At 42.8% G+C, this 16,005-nt stretch overlaps 1 protein-coding gene across 1 annotated transcript; it reads right to left on the bottom strand.

Annotated features, from left to right (window-relative positions):
- Positions 1-3,360: 3,360 nt before the first annotated feature.
- On the bottom strand, positions 3,361-12,599 carry bmp4 (bone morphogenetic protein 4). Its single transcript, XM_046413604.1, has 4 exons — positions 12,280-12,599; positions 8,270-8,392; positions 7,248-7,612; positions 3,361-5,039 (listed from the first exon to the last, which is right to left on the bottom strand). The coding sequence occupies exons 3-4, from the start codon at positions 7,603-7,605 to the stop codon at positions 4,186-4,188; spliced, it is 1,212 nt and encodes a 403-aa protein (XP_046269560.1). The 5' UTR covers positions 7,606-7,612; positions 8,270-8,392; positions 12,280-12,599; the 3' UTR covers positions 3,361-4,185.
- Between the last annotated feature and the right edge of the window lie 3,406 nt (positions 12,600-16,005).

Genomic DNA, 16,005 nt, shown 5'->3' with positions numbered 1-16,005 from the left:
TTTTTCTCTCACATATTTTTTTATTTTGTAGTCCTGTTTTGTTTGCTCTACTGTTACAAACTAAGAATCACTTACTGCATTGCAAGAGGGATCTTAAAACAGCTTGGACTCATGTGTCAACCAGATGTCATCCTCAGGAAGATAACATATCCAGTGTGCACTGAGGCAGCTGATCGCTAAGGGGTTTAAATCGCTTGTTACAGATGATAAAGTAATGTTAATCAATTGTTTCAGCCCTTCACTTATGTTTGAACCACCACAAAGAGTGAAATTCTCCACTATTAGCCAGTATCACCTGCACTGTACGCACCGTGTGTCTGTTTCGTGCCCGTGACCCCGAGGTCAAAGTATTCCGTCGATGACAGCCTTATCCCCTTAAATGCACCGTGGAGCGTCCCGGCTGCCATGTGCTAGCACCGAGGTGTGTGTGATGAGTGGAGATGATCCACAGACAGGGGTGAGAGGAGGTGTCACACAGATAACCCCTACAGATGGACAGCGGGAAGGGTCTAAGGTTTCAGACCCGTGTGTCAATGTGGGTGCCTGTCTTTGTGTAAAAATGATATACCCTCAAAAAGGGTATAAGAAAGAATGCGTGTGTGGAAGTATGAGTGGGAGACTGAAACAAGAGGCCGTGACCTCGAGCAGCACTGACATGAGCTATCATCACAATAGCCCCTGCCTGATTCTCTGCCGAACTCAGAGGGCAGAACAAGCTAACTCTTTCCAGTTTGGGACTGTAGCAAAGCACAGCGTGACGCATCCAGCCCTCAATACATGTTCCATAAACACTTGTTCTGGTATAGCTGAGTGTCACTGCTGTTTTGTTTGTGTTTAAAGGTCAGTTCACTCAAACTGCAAAAAGTATTTTTACCTCTTGTGGTATCTAACCCTGCAGATAGTCTTGGTTTTAGTTGCCGAGGTGTTGAGATGTCCACTGCTTTCCAAAAGTTCTGCCACCACTCTAATATGACAGAACTGAGCAGAATTTCATTTCCGGAATGTTAAAAATTATTTCAGGAAAATTCAATAGCAACGGAGACAATAACTTTGACCCCAGCAATTTTGTTTCAGCCACTGTAAAAACATGAAAGGGTGACAGACAAGAACTAAAGGATGAGAGACCTTAAAGTTAAGTAGCACTACTTAACATAACTGAATTATAACATTATCAGAATAAAACATTAAAGGAATAGTCTGGGGGTTTTTTTGACATGAGGTAGTAAGAACTACTCACCAAAGTTTTTCCAGGTAGGCAGCAAGACATCATACAAAAATAAGTTGCAGCTCCCGAAAATATAAAACATAAAAATTGCTATAGAGAGAAATAAGGCTTTATTTTCTGTCTGCTAGTTTGTTCTTCTGTCTCATTGCACTTTTTTGGGCTGTTGAAAAGAAATAAGGGCAGCCATATGCTGCAACACTAAGTTTAAACACAGGATTTACTGTCACGTTATGACAAAAATTGACCTGCCCCTTTAACTTTACCAACACACAAAAATCTAACTTTCATAGGTGTGTTTAGTGTCACGTGACTTACCCGAGAGCCTGATTTACAGGCACACACACGCACACACAAACACACACAGATCTCTAACTTCTGCTAACTCTGAGAGAAAAGAAAGGAAAATTTCAGTGATGGAAGTATGAAGTGCACCCATTCAAACGAGGCAATGCAAGCGAGGATCATCTTCCTTTTGTTCCTGTGAGGAGGTTTACTGTCTATAAACACTCGGCTTTTACGGTGGAACGTCCAGATAAAAAGCTTTTTGAAGACTTCGCCCAGTCAATTAGTCGAGCAGTGTCAATAGACCTGCTGCATAATGACTCACCTGTAATTGCGTGAGAACGAGCACTTACACGAGACTGAGAGGCACGTCACATAGGAATGACAAAGCCCTCAATCTAAGGCCTCATTCTGTAATTGACCCCCCCCCCCCCCCCCCCACACACACACACACACACACACACACATTTATCTTATTCTTTCCTGAAGTTCTTAAGGCTCACGTGGCTGATGACACTCTGTGAAGCATTTAGGACTTGAGGCTTGATGCTACAGAAGGCTTTAGCTCTAAACCCAAATTTTAAGGGCTCAACACGAGGCTCGCTGGCTGGTAAACTAAATGGCAGGCTCTCTGGTTGTGCTGAGCTTATATAAACATCCCTCTCTGGGCCTTTTAATAAACATGCATCCTCTCTTTGTGTCAGGGTGGTGGGATAATGAACAGGCAAGACAATTACCATAACTGGCTGATGTTATCTCAACTTCAGGGGGGAGATCAGTTGAAATGTTGTAATTGCGCTGTCAAGCTGCTGCAAAGAGCCCCCCTTCTTCCCGAACACACACATACACGTACCTCCCACCATCAGCCCCTTCTCTTCTGCCTTCAGCCACTTCAAAATGAAATTCTTCACCTCCTTTAACAGTCGGCCTCGTTTTTGGTCGCTGATAGGCAGGCATCAAAGAAAAACCCAGCAGCCATTAGAGGGCCCGGGGGACTGCACATGCTCCAGTGCAAAACCTGACCTATCATTAGAAGAAATCACCTAATGCTGCAGCTATTTCATTTGTCACAACATACAAGTCAAGACATTTTTCAAGTTAAATAATATAGTTTTCTATCTTTGTCCTGAGACTGACACCAATTAAGTATGAACCAAAATTAGAAGTTTTATGCATTAAAACTACACATTAAAGTGTGAAAAAGTTTTATACTGCCAGCTTTAAGATTATTTATGTTTACCCTGTGCATCGTCATGTCTGAGGTACAGGGTACTCTGTGAAACAAAGCACGGCCAACGTCCTCCGGCAGTTCAAAGGAGTCGCTCTCTCTAAACATTATCATATAATTTGGGCCAGCCGTCAGCTTGTAAATAAGTGATGTAGAAGCCTATTGTGTGATGGGGCACAGGTTGGAGACAGGCGTCTTTGCTCTGCCGGCATGAGCCGCTGAAGACAAAGGCAGGAGACAGAGCGTCTAACCTTTGATTCTTCTGAGGACTCAGCCGCCTCGTATTGGGGCAGGACGCATCGGCCACAATCATGCCCCCAATGTGGGGACGTCAAGAACAATAGAATCACCCTCCCACAGTCAGGCTCAACAAACCGCCCCGACTGCAATTGGATTAGTGAGTGTCCAACCACCACATGTTAGCCTAATTGACATAAAAGTGAAATCTGAGAACAATAAGGCCCTAACCCAAAGGCCTACTATACTTGCTTTGAAATGGCATACCATTTCTGTGACAGCTTCTGTCAGTGAAAACCGAGAAAATATAGAACCCCAGGGTTAGAATTTCCACTATTTGTCTTTTGTTGCTTGAGAGCGATTCAATCAAAGCTGGTCAGATGCCAGATTAAGAACCAAATATTTTTTATTTGGCAAAGAGAGAGCATCAGAAAAAGTTGCATGCTTTTAACTTTCCTCTGGATAAAAAAAGGTGATTTGAACACATTTAACAGGCCATTAGGGGTAAGCAGGCTTAGAATTTAAATCCAAATTCATGTTAAAAGAGTAATAAATAATTTCTGTGAACTTTTATTTTTACATCTCTCTCATAGTAGATAGTTATTACATGTATTTTACAAGAAAATGGATTTTGTTGTAAGGGGCTTGCTAAAATCATGTAAAGAGGTTCACTGAAGTCAAAGTACACTTCTGATTATTTCAACTGATTCCTTGAAGAAGTCAATGTTCTGACAGATTCACGCAGTGCTCTATTTTATGCAAATACACAAAGGGTGCATCTTCTGATCGGCTTGAAGGTGTTATTGGAAGCAATTCGTGTTTTTATTTTTTTTCCAAAATGTATATCATATGAAAGCAATAAATATTACCAGTAAATAAACTTTACTTTTTAGATTGTTTTACTATTTTCTCAATAAAAAAAACTTATACAATCTAATGTACATTATGAAAAGTTGTACAGCTTTTTTATGTTTAAAATAAGGACTCAATTTATTTTTAATATGTAGATATAAATATATATATTTTGTCAAAATATATGATCATATTGTCAAAGAAACAAAAAAAGTGAGACAAACATACACCTCAACATAAAAGTTATAAATAAGGGTCCAAGTGAACATTTTTGGGAGTAAAGACCTTCTGATTTGTTTGAGCATCCATGTTGCTTTTTTCAAGTCGCCAGTCCAAGTCCAAGTCCTAGTTAGTCTGTGTGTTAGCGGCAGCCGCAGCCCTCCACTACCATTTCCTGGTAGTTTTTTAGGACCACCTTGTCATGTTCATCTAGGTAAAGCATGGAGATGGCGCTGAGCTCTGTTGGCACACAGCAGGCCTTGGGAATGTTGTTGTTCACAGAGTTCACCAGTGTCTGAACAATGGCATGGTTGGTTGAGTTCAGGTGATCCGCCAGAGGAAAGGGGCATTCCCCGTGGCAGTAATAAGCCTGATAACCAGGGGGTGCCACTATCCAGTCATTCCAGCCTACATCACTGAAGTCCACGTACAGTGCGTGGCGCCGGCAGTTGCGGTTGCGTTTACGGCCCCGCTGCTTGGGGCTGCGCTTGGTCCGGCGGGTCAACGGATGACCCTTCCCATCATGGCCAAAGGTAACCAGGAGGGGGCGTAGCTGCTCCCAGTCCTCGCCAGGCTCCCGGTGTAGCGAACGGCTGATGCGGACGTGTCGACCCTGGTGGTGTGGTGTCTGGTTGAGGTGCAAAACCTCCACAGCCAGCCCATAATTTGGGAGGCCCTCACGAGTCCAGCGCAGCACGGCAGGGCTCACATCAAAGCTCTCCCAGCGTGAAGCGTTGTGGCGCACAAGTCGCGTATCCAAGAGCTGCGTGATTAGCTGCCCTCGCTGAGGGGGCTTCAGCACTTCGTACACGTTTATCCGGTGAAGCCCCTGGTCAGCTGAGAGGGTGTCAGAGATGGCCTCGTCTATCTGATGACGGTAGAGCCTCAGTTCGGCGGATGAGAGCAGCTCGTCCTCTGGAATGCTGGTGAGGTTGAACAGGAAACGTAGGGGCATGGTTTCTCCATCACCAGGTTCATGTACCCGCTCCATGTGCTCTGAAAATGATAAGTGTGTGGAACACTTGATTAGCTGCATAAATGTTTAATGTTCAGAACTTTTAGGATTAACTAAATATAAGTGCAGAAAACAAACATTTCACATGTGCATCTGATACAGTTATAAATATTCTGATAATGAACTTTCCATGAAGACAGTGTATCTCTTGCTCATGTGTGCAGCTGTGTTTTTTGCTCTCCAACAGTACCAGCAGATAAAACTATGAAACGTTCACCTCACACCTCCTCGATCTGGATTTGCTGACACAAAATAATGTAAAAGAACACTTTTCAAGGCTTCTGGGGTATTCAGGAGTATAAATACGCATTTTCCACACTTCCTTATCTATCTATAAGGATTATCCAGTCCTTCTTTCAATGCCTTTCTCTGAGCACTTTGCTGAAACATGCATTACAAGGAGGGTGGTGATTAACGTACCACAGCTACAGTATAAACACAGTGGAGGCTCCCTGTTCCACGCTCAGTCTGCAGATTTCTGGCAAGATCACCATTGTTGGGGAAAGGAATGTTGTGTCTACTATTTTCCTGCTCAATCCACCCCTGTTATTTCACACCCAGGCCCTAATCTTACCCAGGTGGTTTTCATTATTAAAACCTGCTGTGTTTCTGATTAGCTCCGCAGTTTGTTCACTTAAGACATTTATCATTTTCATCGTGAATAATCATTAAGCAGTCTGACAATACAGTAGAATTTCATTTGTCTGAGGCCCATGGGAAAGCAGGGCTCGCAGGGGAATGCAGTGTATTCAAATCCTCAACCAAAGGTTATTCAAAATTTGAAATGTGCATGCGCATGCATACTAATGTTGGCTTTGTTGCTTTATCACGAAGTCATTTAGACGTAATGAAAAAAGAACACGTCGAACGAAGATGGCGGATTCAAGATGAACGGCAACACAATTTACCTATGCTGTTCCCTCACCAGCGGTGCATCCATGAAAGCGAGCACTCTAACTCAAAAGGCCTCAAAACATATCATTAACATAGTTTAGCAAAGGAGAAGGAGGGCAAATGCCTGTCGAGAGCAGTAGAAACCCATACACACGCATGTACACACACCACATTGCATCACAAGCAGAAGTTCCTCTCCGAGCGGTGGTGCTCTTTCTTCCTGACTAGCCTTGGTATGTTGCCGTGTAAATGCGTGTTCCCGTGTGCTACCACGAGCAGAATGTTTGACGAGCCCCATTAAGTGTGACTCATCTGTCTCCCCCGCACTCCCCCACCACCACCGCGTGGTGGACATGTTCCCCAGTTTTATCAGTCCTGCACACTACAAAATCACTTCCTCACTTGCTAAGTCCGGTACATCACCCCAGACTCTCTGCCAAAGATCGTTTTCAAGCATTTATCCGACGTGTTTCAGTCTAGCTTTCCAACCTCAGTTTATGTTTAACAGATCCATCACCCTGGAGTTTCTCCGAGCCTAACCGAAACCTCTGCATAAAACTAAGCAGACCCAAGTCACAATAAACAGAAACCCTTCTAACGTTCCAGTCTTTATATCACACCAGCTTCTGAGACTGTTTTTCCATCTCTTCAGAGAGCTGCAGCGTCTGCGCTCAGCACCCACATTGTTGGCAGTAGGGGCTTTATTTAGAACCCTGCAGAGTAGCATTAAAGATAATTGCACGTTGAGGAAGGTCCTTCTAAAAGAGCCCTCCATATAAACTGGAGACATGAGAGAGGAGCACACTCCGTTTGCAGGCCAAGGCTGGGCTTTTTTAAGCCATGTTCTGCTGGGTGGGGTGAGAAGTGTAAGTCAGTAATATGAAGGTATGCTTTTCCTGCAGCTGCTAACCAAACATGCAGAGTTTTGTCAAATGAGGCTCTTGAGAGCTTGTCTAACTGAATTTTTCTGCCCCTCTGTAGACAGTGTTTGGTGACCACATCCTTAGATTCCTTGGTTATGGTGAGATGGGTGGAACTGCCTTACAATCGTGTTTCAAGGGATGTAGGAAATGTGTCTTTTTTTTCCCCTTGAATACTTAGCAGTCCTCGCCCATGCTAATGAAATATATTACTACCAAAATTAACAATGACCATGAGTATGGTGTAATGTTTCTCTGCTGACATGATCCATTTATCATCTCTCTTCCTACTGATGCCAGCCTTTTATTTTTGTGCTTTCTAATTTCCCTCTACTACATATGATGGCAAAATAACCCATGTTTTTTTAAATTTACCTTCATGGTGGAAGCCCCTCACAGTGTTGGCCCGGCTGGCTGACCTCTCTGGGTACTCAAAAGTGATGTCATGTTCTCCAGCCTCCTCAGCCTCGCCCGACTGTAGCCGGTAGAGGTCCAGCAGGTAGCGAGGCACAGTGGCCGAGCGGCTGGGCCGTGGCCGCCTCTTGAGGCCAAACATATGCAGCAGCGTGGCCTCGAAGTCCCGCAGCAGTTCATGGCTCTGAGCGGCCGAACGACCCTGCAGGCCCGATACTTTCTTTTTACCTTCTTCAGGTATCAGACTAGCATGGTTGCTTTCTCCCAGCAGGACTTGGCATATTAAAATGACCATCAGCATTCGATTACCAGGAATCATGATGTCTCTGAGGGGAACAGAAGATGGCAAAGGGAGATAAAAGATTAGGAAGGGACTGAGCAGAGTTAAGAGGGAGAAAACACACAAAAGAAAGACAATGAAGGGAGAATAAGGCCTCCTTTATGACTAACATGGACGCTTTGTCGTTCCTTTTTCTCATATGGTCTAGACTGCCTTGATTACAGTAAAGCCCCAATCAGATAGACCTCCTGCAGTTTATCTTTGGTGACATCCTCCGGAGGCAAACAAATGGTTCAAGAACACAACTTTTTTTGAATGGAATCTGAGAACTAATTCTCTTCATTCCCTCCCGCTCCCCTCGTCTCCACCCTCCTCCACAATGATTAGACAAATAAAAGAGGCAGCCCTGAGGTCAGAGCAAATTCTTAACTCGATAAGGAACCACGGTCCCTCACAGCCTCCTCTGACAAGCTGTTGGGCAAACCACGAACTATGTGCCACACATTTAACCGGAAAAACCCTTCCTCATACAAGTGCCTTGCCCATTACCACATTGGGACTTGGAGTTCAAGTCTGGTGAATGCCAAATAAGTCAGCAATTCAGTGGGCACAGAGAAAGGGAGAGGGAAAGACAGAAGGAAAATGTGAGATGTGGCAACGTGTCACATGCCGCAAATTGAAATGGCGTGGTCCACTTACTTACCGACAGAAAATAAAGCATGGGAAAACAGTCCATGTTTGTTGGGAGCAGTCAATGGACACGTTCTTCCAGGAAATGTTAGGTGGTGTTGGGCGGCTGCAGGAGAACGTTGGAGTGACCCTGTTCCTGAAAGATACAGAAAAACCACAGGGAAATTATAAATCGAATGCAGTTACCAACATGTGAGGCAGTTTCATGTTATTTACTTGGGCAAGGTGTGTATATCTGTGTCAGAGTGTGTGTGTGTGTGTGTATGTGGGTAAGAGAGAGACCCAGTGTCTCTTTAAGGCTTATCATTTTGGCTCACGGGCTAAGCTAGCTATTTACTGTAACTGGAATGTAAGGAGGTATGTGCCACAACACAGACAGCAGATCCCTAGAGCCTAACACTCATCTCAGACAGAAAACACACCTCATTACATTATTACATCTATTCCAGACATTGATTTGAAAAACCTGTTTCAAGAGCAGCTTCTTTGCAGCGATGGCAAGTTATTCTCCCAACAGCAAAAAAAAAAAAAAAAAACATTACATAAGTACCAACTTGAACTGAAAAATCCTCTTGTGTTCACAACCAGACCAAAGAGCTGATAACACCACTTTGATCAGAAGTTGTAAAATCTATATCCAAAAAAGAGGCCTGCTTGCTTTCAGAAACTGCCTACAAGTGAACTGAGTCAACCTCACACAAGGAACTAAATACATCCCTCTCAAAAGGGGCTCATCTCTTAGTAACGCTTCCCCACTTGAGGGATCACACAGGTTGTCGTGACGCTGATGACAGGCCTTGTGCTCTTTGACATCACTGTCATCGGTAGAAGAGTCGTGCACTCAGCACCGACATGTGCATGTTTTTTGGGGGGGTATTGTAGCATATATTTGGCTCTTAATCTTGAAATAACCACAACATTGATGACACTTATTTAAAGTATGTTCCAGAAGATGACTTTAGTTAACACGTGAAAGTTTTTTGGAGCAGTTTCTCAAACAGAAATTTTCAGCCATGACACTTTTTGTTGTTGTTGTAGATTTAAGCACAGCAATATGGCTCTAATGGTTTGGTTCTTTTACACGTCATTTTAAATGTGCTAGATGATGTTGAATCACGCTAATAAAATTACTGAGTTTTTTTTTTTTTTAACCACAGCAACAGCACAGCACCACAGAGCAGACATTTCTGTTTGGTCCTCCGGAGCAAAGTAGGTCTTTGGTCATCATTTGGAGCCTGTTCCACTGGAGAGCACCCAAGCATTACTACACAGTGAGGATGCACATTAACAGGAACATTGTGTGTGTGTGTGTGTGCAACATACAGTGTGTGTGAGCATGTCTGGGTTTGTATCCGTGCGATTATCTCGGCCTCTGCATGGCTCGCTGTACATGCAATCAAGGATCTTTTTCCTAACAGCATTAGACTTTGACCTCACACTGACCCTTCCTTCTCGGTCATGACACCAGATCCAGTGTGTTGTGTGAAGACAGGGTGACGTGCATGAACACAAGGGTGAAAACGGTGTGTGTTTGTATGTGTGCATAAGTGTGTGCCACCGCTTGCATGTTCGTGAGAACTCTGGCAAAGGGAGAGGAGGGTTCAGAACATGATCAGCTCTGTTACCCCTGGGGTGGGGGGATAACTCTCTGTGTGTGTGTGTGTGTGTGTGTGTGTGTGTGTGTGTGTGTGTGTGTGTGTGTGCGACAGAGAGACAGAGAGAGTTTGACTGTATGTGTGTGCACATCTCTTACAACAAACGTTCATTGTACAGCGAGGGCCTCTCCCATGATTACAGGGATTCATAGCACTCAAAAACACTGACCATACAGAACATCTTGTAACTGTAACCAGCCACTGACAAAGCTGCAGGCTAAAACAGACAGACACTCAAAGTGGAGCGACGATGATGAAAGAAGATGCAAGACAGATAGGGAGTAACTTTCAACTCTGGAAAAAGCCGTGGCATTCATTTTGCTGGACTGTTTTGGTGATTTAAAAAGGTTTACACCAAACTCTGTTCATTTTTTCAGTGATTCTCTTGGTCAAACAGTGACAACAAAACAGAAACCCAGGGTTATTAAGTGAAGAAGCTTCGCATTCAGAATACTTTTGAACTGAGCGACAGACAGAGACACATTTTGCAACAACAAATGCAAACCAGGGTGCAATTAGGCCAGAGCAGTCAACTGCCCTTGGCTTTGCTCGATCCCCCTTGGCCTCTCTCTGTCTCTCTGACCAGAGATAATGTGATCAGACTATGCACATGGCGCTTCAGATGTGTTTCCTGAGGAATCTGACAGTGATGGTGGGAAGGAGGGAGGAAGGCAGGAGGGCAGGAGGGCAACAGGTTATCACGTGAACAGCCAAATCGCTGGCCTGATCTAATTGTTTTAGATTCTCTGTTTAGTGCTACTGAGCTTGAAATCATACACAGCTCATGATGATACATTAAAAAAGTGGCTAACAAAAAGAATAGATGCAAACCAACAAAAAACAGAATTTTTATTATACCATTTAATTTTTGTGCTTTGTTTCCCTTCCTGATAACAAGCGGGTTGTAAATGTTTAGCTTCACTTTGAATCGGTCTGCTCAATAAAATGCAATGTCCTCGTTTGTGTTGACAGAAATAAAACACAGACTTGTAACGTCTCTTGTTGTTGGAATAGTGAAGTTTGGGGATTTTATTTGCTCCCAGTGAGCAGCTCAACAATGAGAACATTCACAGTCAGTGAGATCACTGAAAACAGGTTAATGATTTTGTTAGCTGTGGTATATTCTAAAATGCAAAAACTCCGGTTATAGATGATGAGTGGCATGACCTTTGTGAGATTTCTTATGTTGATGTCGCTCTTTTAATGAAAAAATTGGAACTCGTGAAATTGCCAAATGCTCTCAGCTGATTTGCATAACAGGTCCAACAGCCTCAAATAATACAAATGGAAAACCCAAAATATCTGGTAGTGGGGCCAGTATTTTCCTGAGAAATTACTGGAATTAGTTTATCCTCTCTTTGCCATGCGCGTTTTAGTTATAAGTATTTAATTTCGTAAATATCAAAAGCATTTCGCATTCATTTTTGCGAGTCTGTTTCTCTGCACGATGGAAGAGAAATTTGAGTTGAAACGTACAAATGTGCCAAGGACGCCATGCGTCTGCAGGCCGCAGAATGTCTTCTCAGCTGCAGCTTTACTGCATTAAATGACACAGTTCCACTTTATAATCAATTGTGACAAAACAGGTGATGTTACAAAACAAGTGAAAATACCTGAGCCCTTGAATGTTCAACAATTACAAACCCGAATCCCATCTGTTATCGCACGGTGATGTTTTTGCAGACTTAACTGGACCGAAGTGTGCCGTCTTACATCTGGCTGAGCTACGCGTGGATTACTCTTGAAAACCCATATGAAAGCTGGAATTAACTGGAATTAAAAAATGAACTAAAAGAAATTAAAGGTTATTTTCTTCACTTGTGGCGTAAACCCTTAGCCGTCTGCTCTCCATCGTCCACATTACGCGCGAAGACACGCAGCAGATGCAGGTGTTCAATCGAGCAAAATCTGTGCCAGACTTTGATCTAAAGTCACAAAATGTAAATACTTTAATTGTGTTGGAGGAAGAGACTCGCTGAGACATTTGGACGCTCTGTTTTGGAAATGACCTCAGTTGGTTTGTCACTGCTCAACTCTCCGGCACAAAAGGCTTTAACCTGCTACGAGCTCCACCAGGTCTGCTGCGCTATTTGTCCAAAAATACGCTTTTATCGCACCTTATCTCATTTTCTGTGTCACTGGCGTAGTCTATACGGTTTTTATAGGCACGTATCCTTGTACATTTCTACCAGTAATGCTCTCCTGAGTCTGCGGAGAAGTCAGTTCATCGCGCAGAAACAGGAAAGACCAAAACTAAGTCACAAACTGTCAACGAGATTCTTCATTTTTCGTTCAACAGGTTCAGTTTCTACACGCGTCGCTACTGAATCTCTGTCATGTGTAAATGTATCCGTAGATGAGTGCTTACCATCAGTAGACGTACAGGTATCCTCGAGAGAAGTGAATACGAAAGGGAAGGTGTAAGGCAGTCCAGGCGTAAAGCCGAAAAACGCCGAAATGAGCTTTAAAGGAAAAGTTGGGTGCCTTTTTGGCTCATTAATCCTCAAGCGACACCTCTAAGCGGACAAGAGGAGACTGGGTCGGAGCGAGGGCCGGCGCTAGCAGGGTTTCCTGACCGTCTCCAGTGCAGCTCGTGAGGGCGGGCGGTGCGCAGGACGACCAGACTTTTCCAAATGATCCAGCATCTATGGCCACTTGCAGTTTTTATGTGTCCGCCCAATTTACCCTCCCTGCCTCCTCCCTCCCCGACCCCCACCTCCCTCATCTGTCTCAAACACCTTGGATAACCCCCCTTCTCTCCTCCACCACTTTTAAATAAAGACGGCATATTGCGCGCAGTATTTTCTTCTTCATAATGAGAAACTTTGTGAGTAACAGCCGACGGGTCACATACGCAGTACCCCCAATTTGCATTTAAATGCCGGGATCCAGACAGTAAACCAGCCTAATTGTTGCGAGGTAACGTCGTGGTACTCTAAATAACAACACCCACGTAGCTCTAGATCTAACTGGTCTAAAGAGCATTTGTTGGCCGCAAAGGTGATCCAAATTTAGGAGTTGGCCTACCTCACGTATTTGAGCAATAAATGAGCAAATCAGACAAATTAAAAAATATTTCAGAAGAAAATAGTCAACGGAAAGCAAACCCACATTTCAGAAACAATGCGGTTCTCCTTAAAATCGTTGTTGACCCGCTGATAGTTTATCACCGACGAAAATCCTGTCAGGCGTCAGTCTCTGCTCGCATCATTCTGCAATAAAGTCAAAGTTAAATTTAGGGGGGGGCGGATTTTGGATAAAATACCTCTTTTTCTTTTCTCCTTTAACAGATGTTGGGACATTTAATGGGACATTTGGCCGCCACAGAGGCAATTATGAGTGTTAATGAGGCCCTTGATAGCTCGTCACTCATTGTCACTGATATAAAGAAAGAAAGAAACTAAAGTGCCCTCTGCCCTTTACAACTCAACAGCTTCTCTGTTTATTAACTCCATATGGTTATAGTCGTGTCTGTTGGATCCTGAATTATAAATGCATGTTAGATATGAAGTTTGCTCTTGAACCCTTTTTTTTTTTTAATGAAAAAAGTGTTGTTATGACAAGAGCTTTATTACTCAGTATTTAGGCCGATGCTGCTCAGTGACGAATCCTTACACATGTTCATCTAAAAGTCAAAAAGACACACTCACTCAGAGGTCACTTCGTGATGTCGTTTTACTGTATCCCTAATAAATTTGCCCTTAGGGTGGGTGGGGCCTTTCTAGGACCCAGCAACTTACGGGGTCCACGGAGGCCGGCAATGATCAATGATTCATGGTAATATAAGCAATGATAGTCAGATTTTATTTTGAACCAAAATAGACACCATCATTTACTAAAACAACAAAAGCAAAAAAAATTATATATGCAACATCAAATCATCAAAAGTGCATTTTGACACACATGATCTGAACTAAGAAACGATAGAGTGAATTTCTTGGCTATGCAAGCACATACATGCCCATAAATCAGTATGCCAGAAAAGAAACAGGAAGAAAAAGGGGGAGCTGACAAGGGCTATAGACACAAATAATAATCCAAAGGCTAACCTCAGAAAGCTGCTCTGAGAACAGGCTGAAGAGGCAAACAATTTTACTAGCCAACAAGAAGCTGGCATCGGTGAAGGGGCCACCACCACCTGTGTGGAAGAGCATGAATGAAGATGTTCTGTATGTTTTTATGTAGACTAGAAGAGAGTGACAGGTCACATGCATGCTTGCCTGATGGCATTCACTTGTCATCAGCTTTATGAATACATAAAAATGCTGAATAAAGAATAATGCCTTTCGTTCTTCCTGGGTAAGTTCATAACATTATAGTTTTCGGCTTCATCATATTTAGGATTTATTTTAGATTAAACCACGTGTCAAGCTGGAATGCTTTTTGAATCTCTTGTAGTTCTCAAATATTGTCTGACATCTTGCCAAAGCAGGGGATATATACTTTTTATATTTTATAATTAATGTTTATTAAAAAGTAGAAGACCCAGGGAGGTGACCTGTGGCACGCCACGGTGTAAGTGAAGTAGCTGTAAAAGATCTCATTACAGTTTAATCTGTACAATCAACCTGATCAAAAGATGTGCTGAAATCTAGGAACAGAACGTAACAGTTTTCTGTTACGCATTTGTGTGTTATACATTTTTAAAACATGCCTATTTTGGAAAGCTAATTGACCGTCTTCAATATAACCCCGCAGGTATTTATTCACTGCACTTGTTTACCCAGAGCTGCTTTGCTGTTATTTTATATGTTTATTGCCTTTAGGTGCAACATGTGGGAAAACTTTGTCAAGCTTCCAGGCTCTTGGAAATTTCCATTGTCAAAATAATAGTGAAGGGTAACTATCTGATAAGTTGCATTTCTCAGTAGAGTTGTAGTTATTGCCTGAGGATTAACCCCCAGGTAATGACTTGATTTTGGTACAAACATTTTCACTGATTTTACTCCCAGTGTGAGTGCAACAAGACAGTAAAAATATCTTTAGCGAGACTGGATCAAAAATAGCTCAGAAAGCTTGATTTCCAAAGTAAACTGGATTTCCACCAAGCATTTATAGCCAAAATAGTCTTAAAGAAGGATTATTTGTTGGACACTCTGTTATGTACTACTGAAACAAGGAGATGGATTGGCTACAGTGGTCGTTTAATGCTTCAAACCTGCTTCGGATTGCTGTAGGCATGTAAGAACCTGAGATAAACTCTCTTCACATGTTGTGAGGACAGGTTGAATGGGACTGAGTGGCTGCCTGTACAGATCAGGAGACCTGGGATGCAAATGGTCAGACATGTTAACTTTAGTCTCGTAGTCCTTCTCCTGTGTGAGTACATTGTTTGCACTGTGGACCCCCCCTAATTAATTAATTAATTTATTTATTTGTTAATCATTATTGATTCCCCTCTGTCATGCTGACAGACTTCAAAATCTGCAAGGTCTCCCCCACGTAGCTCTAGATCTAACTAAGGTCCCCAATTAACTTCTAACTGCGGGTCTGTAAAGTGCAAAAAGTTTCAAATAAGAGCAACTGGCATGTTGTGTGTTTACGTGCATCTGTGCATTCAGATTTGTTTGTGTGTGTGTGTGTGTGTGTGGTATTTGGGATGTTCTTTGTGATTCATGACACTTAATATTCCTCACCTTCTAGTGCATTCCTTTTGCATGACTCTTGATGCTGGACCTCAAGCTGTGATTGTCTCATTTCAACACTATTACTAAAACCATTTGTGTCTTGTCTCTTTGATGGCGACCTTGTCATGCACAATTTATTCTTGGTCAAATTTGCAGCCTTTCTTGTGGGATACGTATTTCATGTTTTCACTTTATAGTTTGAATGACTGGAACTAATCATGCTGATGACCTGATGTTGCACCAGTGTATTAAAAATGGATGAAACATTCCTTTTTGCCAGCCTCATTGCATGGTTTGATATCATGAGATTATTGGAGCTACAACTTCATATTGAATACAGCTGAGGGTTCTGAAACAGCAACAACTGTCACTGCTCACTGGCACTTGATACTGGAAACTACACTACATCATGTTTATACAATATTTTTACAATATTACAGTTCTGACATCACTGCTAACTTTGGTGA

This window comes from Scatophagus argus, chromosome 15 (assembly GCF_020382885.2).
Source record: "Scatophagus argus isolate fScaArg1 chromosome 15, fScaArg1.pri, whole genome shotgun sequence".
NCBI lineage: Eukaryota > Metazoa > Chordata > Actinopteri > Scatophagidae > Scatophagus > Scatophagus argus.
The sequence above is the reverse complement of the archived record's forward strand: the minus strand, read 5'-3'. Positions and strand labels throughout refer to the sequence as shown.